This window comes from Rhinopithecus bieti, unplaced genomic scaffold (assembly GCF_001698545.2).
Source record: "Rhinopithecus bieti isolate Rb0 unplaced genomic scaffold, ASM169854v2 scaffold_10657, whole genome shotgun sequence".
NCBI lineage: Eukaryota > Metazoa > Chordata > Mammalia > Primates > Cercopithecidae > Rhinopithecus > Rhinopithecus bieti.
In genome coordinates, this window is record NW_016806691.1 from 478,451 (window position 1) to 490,955 (window position 12,505).

Genomic DNA, 12,505 nt, shown 5'->3' on the forward strand with positions numbered 1-12,505 from the left:
CGCAGAAGAAATGGAAACAATCTAAAACAGGACACACAATATAAGGGAGGGCAGGGCTACAGAGTTTGGGAGTGGACACACAGAATTAAAAATACTATATAGGCCCAAATAAGGTACTTATTTTCCCAGTTAGACTAATCATCCCAACACCCCAAAAAACTGTCAGAAGATGTGAAGAAAATGGAACTCTCATATATTGCTAGTGGGCATGTCAAATGGTGCCACCACTGTGGAAAACAGTTTCGTGGTCTCTCAAAAAGTTGAAAGAGAGAAATTACCATATGACCCAGAAATTCCACTTCTAAGTATGTATCTAGAAGAACTGAAAACAGGCGTTCAAACAAAAACTTGTATATGAATGTTTGCAACAGCACTAGTCACAACAGCCAAAAGGTAGAAAGAACTCAAATGTCCACCAACTGATGAAAGGACAAATAAAATGTTGATATATCCATTCAGTGAAGTATTATTCAGCCATAAAGAAATGAAGTCTGATATATGCTATAACACGGAAGAATCTCCAATATTATGCTTAGTGAAAGAAGTTAGAAACAAATGGTCACTTATTGTATAATTCCGTTTATGCAAAATATCCAGAATAGGTAAATCCATAGAGACAAAAAGCAAATTAGCAGTTGCCAGGGGATGGGAGGAGGGGGATGGGAGAGGGACTGCTTCACGGGTATGGGGTTTCCTTTCGGGGAGATGAAAATGTCTTGGAACTAGATACAGGTGTTGGCTGCACAACACTGTGAATGCACTAAATACCACTAAATTGTTCACTTTAAAATGGTTAATTTTATTATTTGAAAGTTTTGATCCCTTTACATTATAAACTCTTAGGGATTAGATATATTTAATGTACAATTCAACTAGTCATTTCACTTACTTTACAGACATTTAAAATCAGGCCACGCACAGTGGCTCCCGCCTGTAATCCCAGCACTTTGGGAGGCCAAGGCGGGCAGATTGCTTGGGCTCAGGAGTTCGAGACCAGCCTGGGCAACATGGCCAAACCCCGTTTCTACAAAAAATACAAAAATTGGCTGGGTGTGGTGGCACATGCCTGCAGTCCCAGCTACTTGGGAGGCTGAGGTGAGATGAGAGAATGGCTGGAACCTGGGAAGTCGAGGCTGTGGTGAGCCATGATCTCGCCACTGTACTCCACCCTTCGTGACAGAGCAAGACCCTGTCTCAAAAAAACAAAACACACCAAACAAAATTATATTTAAACTCTTCATATGCATTTTTGACATCAGCACTAGAAAGTCATCTCCATTTCACAATGCTTTTCAAAAATCCACTCCAGTGCAATCATACTGATGCAATTTTATAACATCAAATCTACCTGCATATTAGGAGAGTTGTTTTTCCCTTATCTTTCTATGTAAATTATGATCTCTAGGTTGGGTGCCGTGGCTCATGCCTGTAATCCTAGCACTTTGGGAGGCCAAGGCAGGCAGATCACAAGGTCAGGAGTTCGAGACCAGCCTGGACAACATGGTGAAATCCTGTCTCCACTAAAATTACAAAAATTAGCCAGGCATGGTGGTGGGCACCTGTAATCCCAGCTACTTGGGAGGCTGAGGCAGGAGAATCGCTTGAACTCGGGAGGTGGAGGTTGCAGTGAGCCGAGATCACACCACTGCACTCCAACCTAGGTGACAGAGCAAGACTCCATCTCAAAAAAAAAAAAATCATCTCTAGAAATATGCCCGAATGGACTGCTTTTCAAGGGATATTTAAATCATCTGCTTATAACATCCAACAGTTCCAACTGTGAGGTCATACACAGGAGAACTGTAGATGTGTAAAATTTGTCTCTCACTAATCCAGTTGATTTCAAGCCTACAATACTATGGAGATTCAGTAAGGCTTTTCATAAGGAGACTCTTTCCTGAGGGTATTTGTGGTTAAAAAAAAAAAAAAAAAGAAACCTGCCTTAGATTTTCATAGTTCAATATAACCAAATACAGAGTATTGCAGAGACTGGAGAAAGAGATGGGTTTTTGTAAACCATGTTCTCTCTACTCGTCTTTTCCCCCTTATTATTCATCTTTAAATAATGAGATCTATCCAAAGTCAGCTGTTTGCCAAGCAGAGCATATATACTGATAGTCTTTAGCTTCAGTCTGTCCACTTTGGTGGTTTTTTTAAGCCACCTTTCTCAGATGAGCAGCTAATCAGAAATAAATGCAAGTTGGCCAGGCGCGGTGGTTCACGCCTGTAATCCCAGCACTTTGGGAGGCTGAGGTGGGTAGATTATTTGAGGTCAGGAGTTTGAGACCAGCCTGGCCAACATGGTGAAACCCCATCTCTACTAAAAATACAAAAAAATTCGCCAGGCATGGTGGCGGGCACATGTAGTCCCAGCTACTCAGGAGACTGAGGCAGGAGAATTGCTTGAACCTGGGAGGCAGAAGTTGCAGTGAGTCAAGATTGCACCACTGCACTCCAGCCTAGATGACAGAGTCAACTCCCAATCCAATTCCCATTTTTTTCATCTTCTATGACTCCCAGTTTCAACCCAGGGTCACGAAAAACTAATCCCTGAGACCCCGCAGTGTGCATCACTGAGGAACTCCAGAAATCGATAGATGCAGAAAATGAGAAATTAGAGAGTCTGGTGTAACTTCAAGATCTTGGCTTCAATAACTGGGTAGATGGTAGTTTTTCTCCTTTAGTATGGCACATATATTCAACTCAAGTGGACAAAGGGAAACTCTTCCAGAGTGGAGGGGAAGAACTAATATTTGAGTGTCTGTAAAGGGTTAAGGGCTAAATATTATACTATAAAGACAAACACATACTGCAGTCTAACTTTAAAATTAACCGGAAATATTGTTTTAATAAATGAGGAAGTTGAGACAAGCTGAAAACCTGACAGAATCAAATAGATAAGCCCAGATTAAACATCTGAGATATTTTCCAGAATAGCACACTGCAGAGTTTAAATTGTTTAACATAACAAAATACGGCTTTAATGGATCTGGTTCCTATTGTTTCAGAAATAATCTTTAAAACTGTTTTACTTTAGAACTTAAAATCCTTATTTACCTAAGGATTAGGAATAAGAAGTATTAACAGTACTGGCAGTCTGCCTCCAAAGCACAACTCTACAAGTCTGTAACCATTTTCCCTTCTACCATGATGCTAGTCAAAATGAACAAATATATTCCATTGTCACCTTCCTTTCCTACCCCTTCATGCACAATTGCCTTCCTTGAGTTCAAGCTTCTATTTTTAGGTATAAACACAAAAACATGAATTTACAGTAAAACAGAAAGCAGAAGTTTCCTCCTTTCACAAGTGGCTGCAGACTGGAACACATTCATTCTTTTCTGTAAGAAAAAGTCTATAGGCAAGTGTGACAAGTTCAGTCTTATGAGAGGGATGCAGATAATCCTGGCTACAAGTTAACCGGATCCCAATCATCCTGCACAATTTTCCAATATGAAATAAAGTCCTTAAAAAATATATACCTAAATAATCATTCAAGGCATAAAGTCAGATGTTAGTTTGCTGTCTCCTACTTTTCTCATAACATAAAAAATATTTCCCGAAAAACAAACGACAGTACTACTAGAATCAAAGACCATCACAGCATAGATACAAACAATTGTGGTATATTTTGCAGTTCAAATGATACAGACCATTTACCAGATGAGGCAATGAGCCAAATGAAAGAACAAGTATTAAAAATCTGACTGCTCACTAACTGTGAGACTCTAAAAGTTACCTGCTATGAACTTCAGTTGCCCAATCTCTACAATAAGGCTAATCCGACCTAAGCACAAGGGTTCCCTTGCTAATTAAATGAGATAATAAACATTAAATATTTAATACAGTTCTTGGCACATAACAGGTGCTCAAACAGCTATAATGGACAATGTATTTTGATTTTATGGGTTAGATTTCAGGACAAATAAGATTTGAAGAGTTATTGCCTCAAAAATAGGACGAGGCTTGGTGTCTCACACTTGTAATTCCAGCACTTTGGGAGGCTGAGGCAGGCAGACTGCTTGAGCCCAGGATTTTGAGACCATCCTGGGAAACATGGCAAAACCCCGACTCTACAAAAAAAATACAAAAATTAGCTGGGTTTGGTGGTGCACGCCTGTAGTCCCAGCTATTTTTGGGGGGCTGAGGTGGGAGGACCTAAGCCCAGGGAGGTCAAGGCTGCAGTGGGCCTTGATCATGCCACTGCACTCCAGCCTGGGTAACAGAGTGAGACCCTGTCTCAAAAAAAAAAAAAAAAAAAAAAAAAAAAAAAAAAAGATAGGACAAAATATCTTAAATTATGTCTTAATTTAAGGAGATAATACAAAAGAAGAAACTCACAAAAGTCTGACAGATGGGTTTTGCATAATACCTTTAGGTCCAAGCTTACAGCCATCTCCTGAGTTAAGAGCATTAGCCACGGGCACTTGACCAAGAATCGAAGNAACCCCGACTCTACAAAAAAAATACAAAATTAGCTGGGTTTGGTGGTGCACGCCTGTAGTCCCAGCTATTTTGGGGGGCTGAGGTGGGAGGACCTAAGCCCAGGGAGGTCAAGGCTGCAGTGGGCCTTGATCATGCCACTGCACTCCAGCCTGGGTAACAGAGTGAGACCCTGTCTCAAAAAAAAAAAAAAAAAAAAAAAAAAAAAAAAAAAAAAAAAAAAAAAAAAATTTTAAAATTTTTTTTATTTTAAAGGAAAAAAAAAAAAAAAAAAAAAAAGATAGGACAAAATATCTTAAATTATGTCTTAATTTAAGGAGATAATACAAAAGAAGAAACTCACAAAAGTCTGACAGATGGGTTTTGCATAATACCTTTAGGTCCAAGCTTACAGCCATCTCCTGAGTTAAGAGCATTAGCCACGGGCACTTGACCAAGAATCGAAGAAAAGACACCCAGAGCTGTAAACTTTGCTGTGGCTCAGAAGACACGTTTATTTCATGAAGTAGTTTTGGCATGGCATATACGTACATGAACTTAGAGAAGCAGCCTCATTCTAATATATAGGAGTAAAATATCAGCTATGAACCTACTGCTTATCTAAGTGAGAAGATTCACTTCAACACTACCACCCTAAAAAAGGACACATACAATAACTCTAACAAAGGCCTGACTGGCATTCCATATGGGTATTTTATCCGATATGATTCATTAAGATTTTTTTTCAAATTTTTTTTCAAATTAGGAACCCTAATTTAAAATGTACCAGTGGCACACAATGAGACTCATGGGACATAATAAAAGGTTTATTTAAAAGTTTCTTTTTTGGGGGCAGTTTCAGAGTGTAATCAACTTTGTATCATATCAATTATTTGTATTAAATTGTGCACAATATCAAATGTTCAAATACATAAAAGATCCACAATCAAGTAGACAACATTGATGGTTGGAATGACAAGTGAACAGCCTTTGCCAACTCATCAATGGAAGCATGAATACAAGGTGTAGTCCATCCTGTTTACCACCTTGTCCCTAAGGTCTAACACAGTTCCTGATCTGCAGTAAGTACTCAAATATTAGGTAAATGAACTAACCCCAAATACTTATACACCATAAAATGCTGGATCTGCAAATGAATATTGTGTCATTGGTTGAGATACCTGAATAAAATGTACTGGACAAAAATTATTTAGTCAATAATTAATGCTCCTAAAGTGCTACGTAAAGTGTTTTCACATACATGATCTCAGATCCTCATAATAACTTTGTGAGACAGTAAGCCCATTTCCCAGAAAAAAAGAAGCAAGAGGTTAGACTTAACCTGTGTTGTCCAATATGGTAACCACAAGTCACAACCCATATACGATAATAAGCACTTGAAGTGTGATTACCGTAATTTTAAAGTAACTAAAATTAAATAATAACCAGTAAGTGATTCAACTACTGGAAAACTTAAGTATGTTTGGGATCACTGAAGTATTGCATATCTGCTTTTCTTTTTCTTCATTTTTGTTTATTTAATATAGAGACAAGGTCTTACTCTGTTATCCAGGCTGGTCTCGAATTCCTGGGCTCAAGCAGTGCTCCTACCTTGGCTCACAAAGTGCTAAGTTTACAGGCATGAGCCACTACCCCCAGCCCCAAATCTGTCTTTCTAACTGTAAATTTTATTAACTCTAAATATGGACCAGGATTTCCAATGAAAATAGGGTCTGAATTGATATGTGATCTAAGTATAAAACATATATAGCCAGGTGCAGTGGCTCACACCTGTAATCCTAACACTTCGGGAGGCCGACAGGCAGATCACAAGGTCAAGAGATAGAGACCATCCTGACCAACATGGTGAAACCCCATTTTTACTAAAAATACACACACACACACACACACACACACAAATAGCTGGGTGTGGTGGCACACATCTGTAGTCCCAGCTACTTGGGAGGCTGAGGCAGGAGACTGAACCCGGTTGGGGGAGGTTGCAGTGAGCCAAGATCTGCCACTGCACTCCAGCCTGGCGACAGAGCGAGACTTTGTCTCAAAAAAAGAAAAAAAAAACACACACACACTAGATTTAGAAAATTTAGTATGAAAAATAATGTAAGGTATCTCATTAGTAAAATTTACACTGATTACATATTGAAATAATATTTTGCACAGCCCAAGTTAAATAAAATATATTAAATTTAATTTTATCTAGGCAGGGCATGGTGACTCATGCCTGTAATCCCAGCACTTTGGGAGGCCAAGGCGAGGGGATCACTTCAGCCCAAGAATTTGAGACCAGCCTGAGCAATATAGCGAGAGTGTCTCTACCAAAAAAACCCAAAATTAATTAATTTCATCTGTTTTTTCACTTTTAACATGGCTGCTAGAATACTTAAAATTACTTATGTGAGGCCAGGAGCAGCAGCTCATGCCTGTAATCCCAGCACTTTGGGAGGCCAAGGTGGGCAGATCATTTGAGGTCAGGAGTTGACGACCAGTCTGGCCAACCTGGTAAAACCCCATCTCTACTAAAAATACAAAAATTAGCCAGGCGTGATGGCAGGCACTTATAATCCCAGTTACTCAGGAGGCTGAGGCAGGAGAATCACTTGAACCTGGGAGGTGGAGGCTGCAGTGAGCCGAGATTGTACCACTGCACTCCAGTCTAGGTGACAGAGTGAGACTCTGTCTCAAATAAAAAAAAAAAAGTATGCGGCTCATATTATTTTTCTGTTGGACAGCATTGGCTTCAACAACCCCTAAAGCCCTGTTCTGTCTACTATACCACATCGTTAATCTATAAACAAGTAAAGAGAACTCATCTCTCTGGGCCTAAGTCCAACAGAAAAAAAGCACTCTAGGATACTGTATAACTTCTCTTTTTAAGGCCAAATATTTTGTGTCAGAAGACTCAGGTACACATCCCATTCGGACAGCATTTCCACTACTTTGAGTCTCACTTTTTAGAAAGGTGTCTAGGGGGACTGAGTGAAGATCTGAAAGTACCTAGCCAAATTTACAGCACATAATAAGGTCTCAAGAAGTCTGCTGCTAGTCATCATTCATCACCACCACTTTCCAAGACAGTATTCAGTTAAAACTTTTGAATGAGCGTTTTAATTTTAGCTAACGAAATATTCTAAATACATAAACATGAGTGGTGAGATAAATCTTCAAACTTACAAAACACATCAGAATGGCCTATAATTGTGCAGTTCAATGAGAATCAATTGTCACTTGTGGCTATTTATATTTAAATTAATTAAAAGAAATTGAAGCAAAATTTAGTTCCTCAGTCATCAGCCACACTTCAAGTGCTCAATATCCCTATGTAGCTAGCAGACAGTTCCATCATTGAAGAAAGTTCTATTGGACAATAACTCAAAGAGAAAAAGCCACAACAGTAACAATGACAGGAAAAACATCTTGTTAAATATAATTCAAATAACATGTAGAGTTAAACATATGTACGGAAAAAACAATTTTGCAAAGAAGCTGAGGACTCGATATAAATGGAACCTTTTAAAAGCAAGGTACAAATTCCAATTATGCTCAGACACAATTGTCCAAGAGCAACTACCAAGGTTCCGGAAATGTGAATTTTCCTAAATACTCAAATGAAAATGACTGTGTTCTACACACACACTATTCTGTGTCTTATTTCCTAATCAGAGTGAAAGCACTTTCACTAAAATTAACCACACACTTTAAGCTGAGTAAACTGACCATCAAGAAAATTCTGAAGAATATGATACATTTTAAACTTAGAAGCTATTCCCATGAGACTACAGCATAATTTCAGGAAGTTTACCTCTTCCAGAGAGTACAACTAAGCATGCAGTAAATCCCAGTACTTAGCATTGATTTCTATTTGCAACCCAAACTAACTATAGCAAGAACCCCTAACATTTGACTCAACAACACATTCCGTGCCTGCATTTATGCATCAATGGGGAAAGAACAAGGTAGGGAGATTTTTAATTGAAGACCCAAAGAATCTAGGAATACAATGGTATGTGTCAAGTGGTCTAAAGATACTAAATGTGCCAAAAAATTGAGAATCACCAAAAAATTGAGAATCACAGGCAATATTTTATATATGTAGCCTAGGATTTTTATAGAATCTGCAATTCCAACAATATCTTGCTCAAATAGGCACTCATTTATTACCCACTATCAGTCTAAACAGTCTAGGAAAAAAGAAATCTTCATTTATTAACATTCATTTGCTGTAGGTCCATGCCTTGATGACAACAGATCCTTCAGTTGGATAATGCAGTTAAAGGGTATAAAAATAAGTTCATTTACAGTTTCACAAGCTAACTATACTCATACTTAAGTTCCTCATTTCTTGTTTCCAGTTTTTAATCCTACGTGTTTCAGAAAGTCTTCTGCTACTTAGCAAACTGGTAGAAGCTCAGAGGTCAGAGACCTAAGATGCCAATTAAAATAATCCTTATTAGTTGGGCTCAGTGGTTCACACCTATTATCCCAGTACTTTGGGAGGCCAAGGCAAAGGATTGCTTGAGCCCAGGAATTCGAGACTAGCCTGGGCAACATAGTGAAGCCCCATCTCTACAAAAAATACAAAAATTAGCCAGGTGTGGTGGTTCATGGCCATAGTCTCAACTACTCAGGATGCTGAGGTGGGAGGATGGCTTGAGCCCAGCAGGTCAAGGCTGCAGTGACCTGTGACGGTGCCACTGACCTCCAGCAAAAACCCTGTCTCTTCAAAAAACAAAACCTTATTAATTTTCAAAAGGGAGGAGATAATGAAGTCAGGAGATATATTATCATGGAAGAGGCTGTAGTTATTTGGGCTCTGCAATTAATCAGCTGGAGCATAGTCATATTAGCTAAGCAAGCTTAACTTTAGGCATGACATAGCAATCCAAAACACAGAGGACTGAATTTTTCCATTTGCAAATCTGCTTTATATTCAAAAATCTTCAAATTATTTGAGAAGAAAATGGCTTCATTCAAGTATCTACAGAAACTCTGAGCCAGTTACAAAACAGACATGTATTAAATTTGTCTTCAATAAGTGACAAGGTTGGGTTCCAATCTCTGGGATCATTTAACAATTCTTGTCTCCTCTTTAAAAGAAATGAAAAGCTATTACTCGAACCACCACAAGATTTAGTAGTTAGCTATACATCTGCCATGGAAAATAAACAGCAGCTGTACTTGATTCTTTGTGTGGTTTATAAACATTTGTCTGCAGAAAGATATTTCAGATGCAGCTTAGTATGAAAACAAGCCCGCGTTTTCCCCTCACACTTAAGAACAGCACTTTTTCAACTCTCCACATTCATTTGCCACCCCACTTTAACAAAAGTAACCACAGCAATTAAACTTGGATTGATAAAAAAAAATTCCATTTTGTTATTTAACATTTTAACCTTCTGTAAAAGTGTTTTATTATTGGCATAAATATATTTTATATATATGCCAAGGTATATTCCATTACTTCAGATGAGTTATTTGAAAATTATAGATGACTGAAGAAAGTGCATTATTTAACTCATTTTATGGGTAAAGATTTATTATTCTTTACATTTCAAGCCTTAAAGGAAAATAAGTCCTTGCTAGTGCAAACATGGTAATACCTGCAAAGAAATATGAAATTATGTTACTTATAGCCTGAATATTAAAACCTTTTATTAACAAGACTCTTTTATGTATGTTATACCAATGGGGGAACGTAAATAAAAACGGTCTTCAATGGTAAAGTGTCTAATAGGTCACTGGTGTTAGTGTCACGTCAAACCACTGCATTCTCTGTCATTATGGAATTAGCCCTTCAGACGACAGAGCTGAGGCAGGTTTCTTTAAGGGGATATTTGGGAAGAAAGCAAATTAATAGGAATAAATTATTTCATCTACAGTAAAAATCAGGATTGGTGACACAGGAAAATCAAAAGCTCTGAAGAGGTTTAATTCAGTGAAGCCTTCCAGTGGTCACCTGCCTAGGCCAGCCATTGGCATGCTGCCAGATGAGACAACAATATGTTGCCTGCAGGATAAGGAACCATGGGAAAGAACTCTAGAACTTACTAAAGGGAAGCCAGTTACAGACCAAATAGCCCCGCAGGTCTCAGAGCAGCTGTGCTCTGTCCCCAGGGCTCTGTTCAATTCCATGCGATCCTGAGGAAGATACTCAAAACTACCTGCTACTACTCGAGAAGACTAGAAGATAACCTCTGTATCACTCTTTCCCACCTTCTAGAACCAAAGAGGGGTTAAGAGACACAATATCCCCAGAGAAATAAAAAAACTGGGGAGGGGAGGCAAGTTTCCTTACGGAGCTCGACCCCACACACTCTGAGATTGACATCGCTCTGAGAAATGCGTTCTCCCATTCTACCCTCGTTTCGTTCTTTCAGTGACCTTCTGTCCCTACTGCCTCAAGGAAGGCAAGAGACAAGCCACCGCCTCACCACCACCCCCAACCCCCACCACCGGAGAAGGTGCCTTTCTCAGTTGAGAGCCGCAGAGGGAGGAAAAAAAAAGGTTGCTCCTCCCCAACCCACCCGCCCCACAACTCCTGGGTGCAGACACGATGAGGGAAAGAGGAGAGCAATGGAAGGTGACAGCCCCGCACTGGCCCAGGGGATAAGAATCTTTGCTCCGGTAGAAACAAGGGAGAATCCCCCCTCCCACTCCCCTATCCAAATGAATGAACTGAAAAAAATGGGGAGGAGAGTTTGTACGCGCAGTTCTGGCCATCCAGGAAGCAAGATCGAGAGGCCTTTGGATCCAGGCCTGGTCTTTGCAGCCCTTTGCACCCCAGCTCTCGTCCTTTCCATCCAAGCCCCACATCATTTAACCGTTTAAGCTTTCTAAGATAGTGCCCCCTCCTCCATCTACCCCAAAGACCGACAAACCCCCCCACCCCTCCAGCTCCGATCCTGCTCGGGCCCAGACTCCAACTTCTTTCATTATTCCTACCACCTTCTCCATAGCCCTCACCAGCCTGGGCCCGGCCGCACCTGGAGATGCTCCTGAAAACGAATTGGCAGAATCTGGGCCATGGCGCTGTCGGGGGGAATGGTCTCCTCCTGTCACTGGGGCTGCGGGGCAGTGGCTGCCCGGGCTCTCCGAGGGAGAGGAGGAGAAGGGGAGGGGGGAGGCTGGGCTCAGCAAGATCCTCTCCGGGGACGCAGAAAACTGGCACGCAGACGGTTGAGTCGGGTCGGGGGCGGAGGCTCCAGGGGCCAGGAGAGCCGCAATGGCGGAACCGGGCGCAGCGCAGACTCCGGAAACGGCTGAGCCCAGCGGAAGGATCCCGGCGACAGAACTCCGCCCAGTCGCCTCACCTCCTCCGCCTTATGTACCCCTCCACGGAGCGGTGCGCGCGGCGGGCGCAGGAATTCCGGGCGCTGTGCGCTCGTAGCCTCGCTTCTGACGCCACACGGGGGGAAACAGAGAAACCGGAGGGACTACTTTTTTAGACTCATCACTTTCGCCAATCTTCTTTTTCTCCCCCCACTTTTTTTTTTTTTTTTTTTTTTGCATTTTGCCACATCATGCGACTCGGGGAGACCGACGTCACTTCCGTGGGCGCTTTAGGTCCCACCCACGTACTTCCAGGTGCACGTGATACTGGTGGGGAAGGGTCGGCTGATTGCTGCCAGAATGGAGAGCGCGTTTTAAGGAAATGCGGCGTCTCCTGGGAGTGAAGTAGCTGTTGGGCCACCTTGAGGCATGATGGGTGCCGCTTCCTTCCCCTGCGACCCCTGCCTGTTTTGACTGAGCCCTTACAGGAAGACGTGGCGGGGCAGACGGGGGCAGCCTCCCGCCCTCTCCGTGACTCAGGGAAACGGCCTCGCCGCAGAGCGCTCCCTCGGCAGCTGGCTGCAGCACTTCTCCCCCGCCGGGCTTCAGAGTGGGTGGTTTCCTACAGCCTAGGGAGGGGGCCTGAAATGGGGTTTAAAATCCTCCCTGCCCTCACACACGCCCTTCTGATGGTTGGAGAACCTGACGCGCAGATTCTCTTCGGCACTCTCTTCGGGTGTTAGATAATTAGCTCAAAGGACAGCGAAGGCCATTTATGATGTCTCTCAAGCTGGCC

At 41.4% G+C, this 12,505-nt stretch overlaps 1 protein-coding gene across 2 annotated transcripts in view; it reads right to left on the reverse strand.

Moving 5' to 3' along the window:
• The window catches only part of CLTC (clathrin heavy chain), a 76,142-nt gene extending 64,232 nt beyond the window's left edge, over positions 1 to 11,910 (reverse strand). For both annotated transcript variants that reach the window (XM_017877422.1, XM_017877421.1), the window contains exon 1: positions 11,424 to 11,910. In XM_017877422.1, coding sequence (XP_017732911.1) covers positions 11,424 to 11,465 — 42 coding nt within the window. In that variant the 5' untranslated portion in view covers positions 11,466 to 11,910. The remainder of the gene's footprint in view (positions 1 to 11,423) is intronic.
• Positions 11,911 to 12,505: the final 595 nt, after the last annotated feature.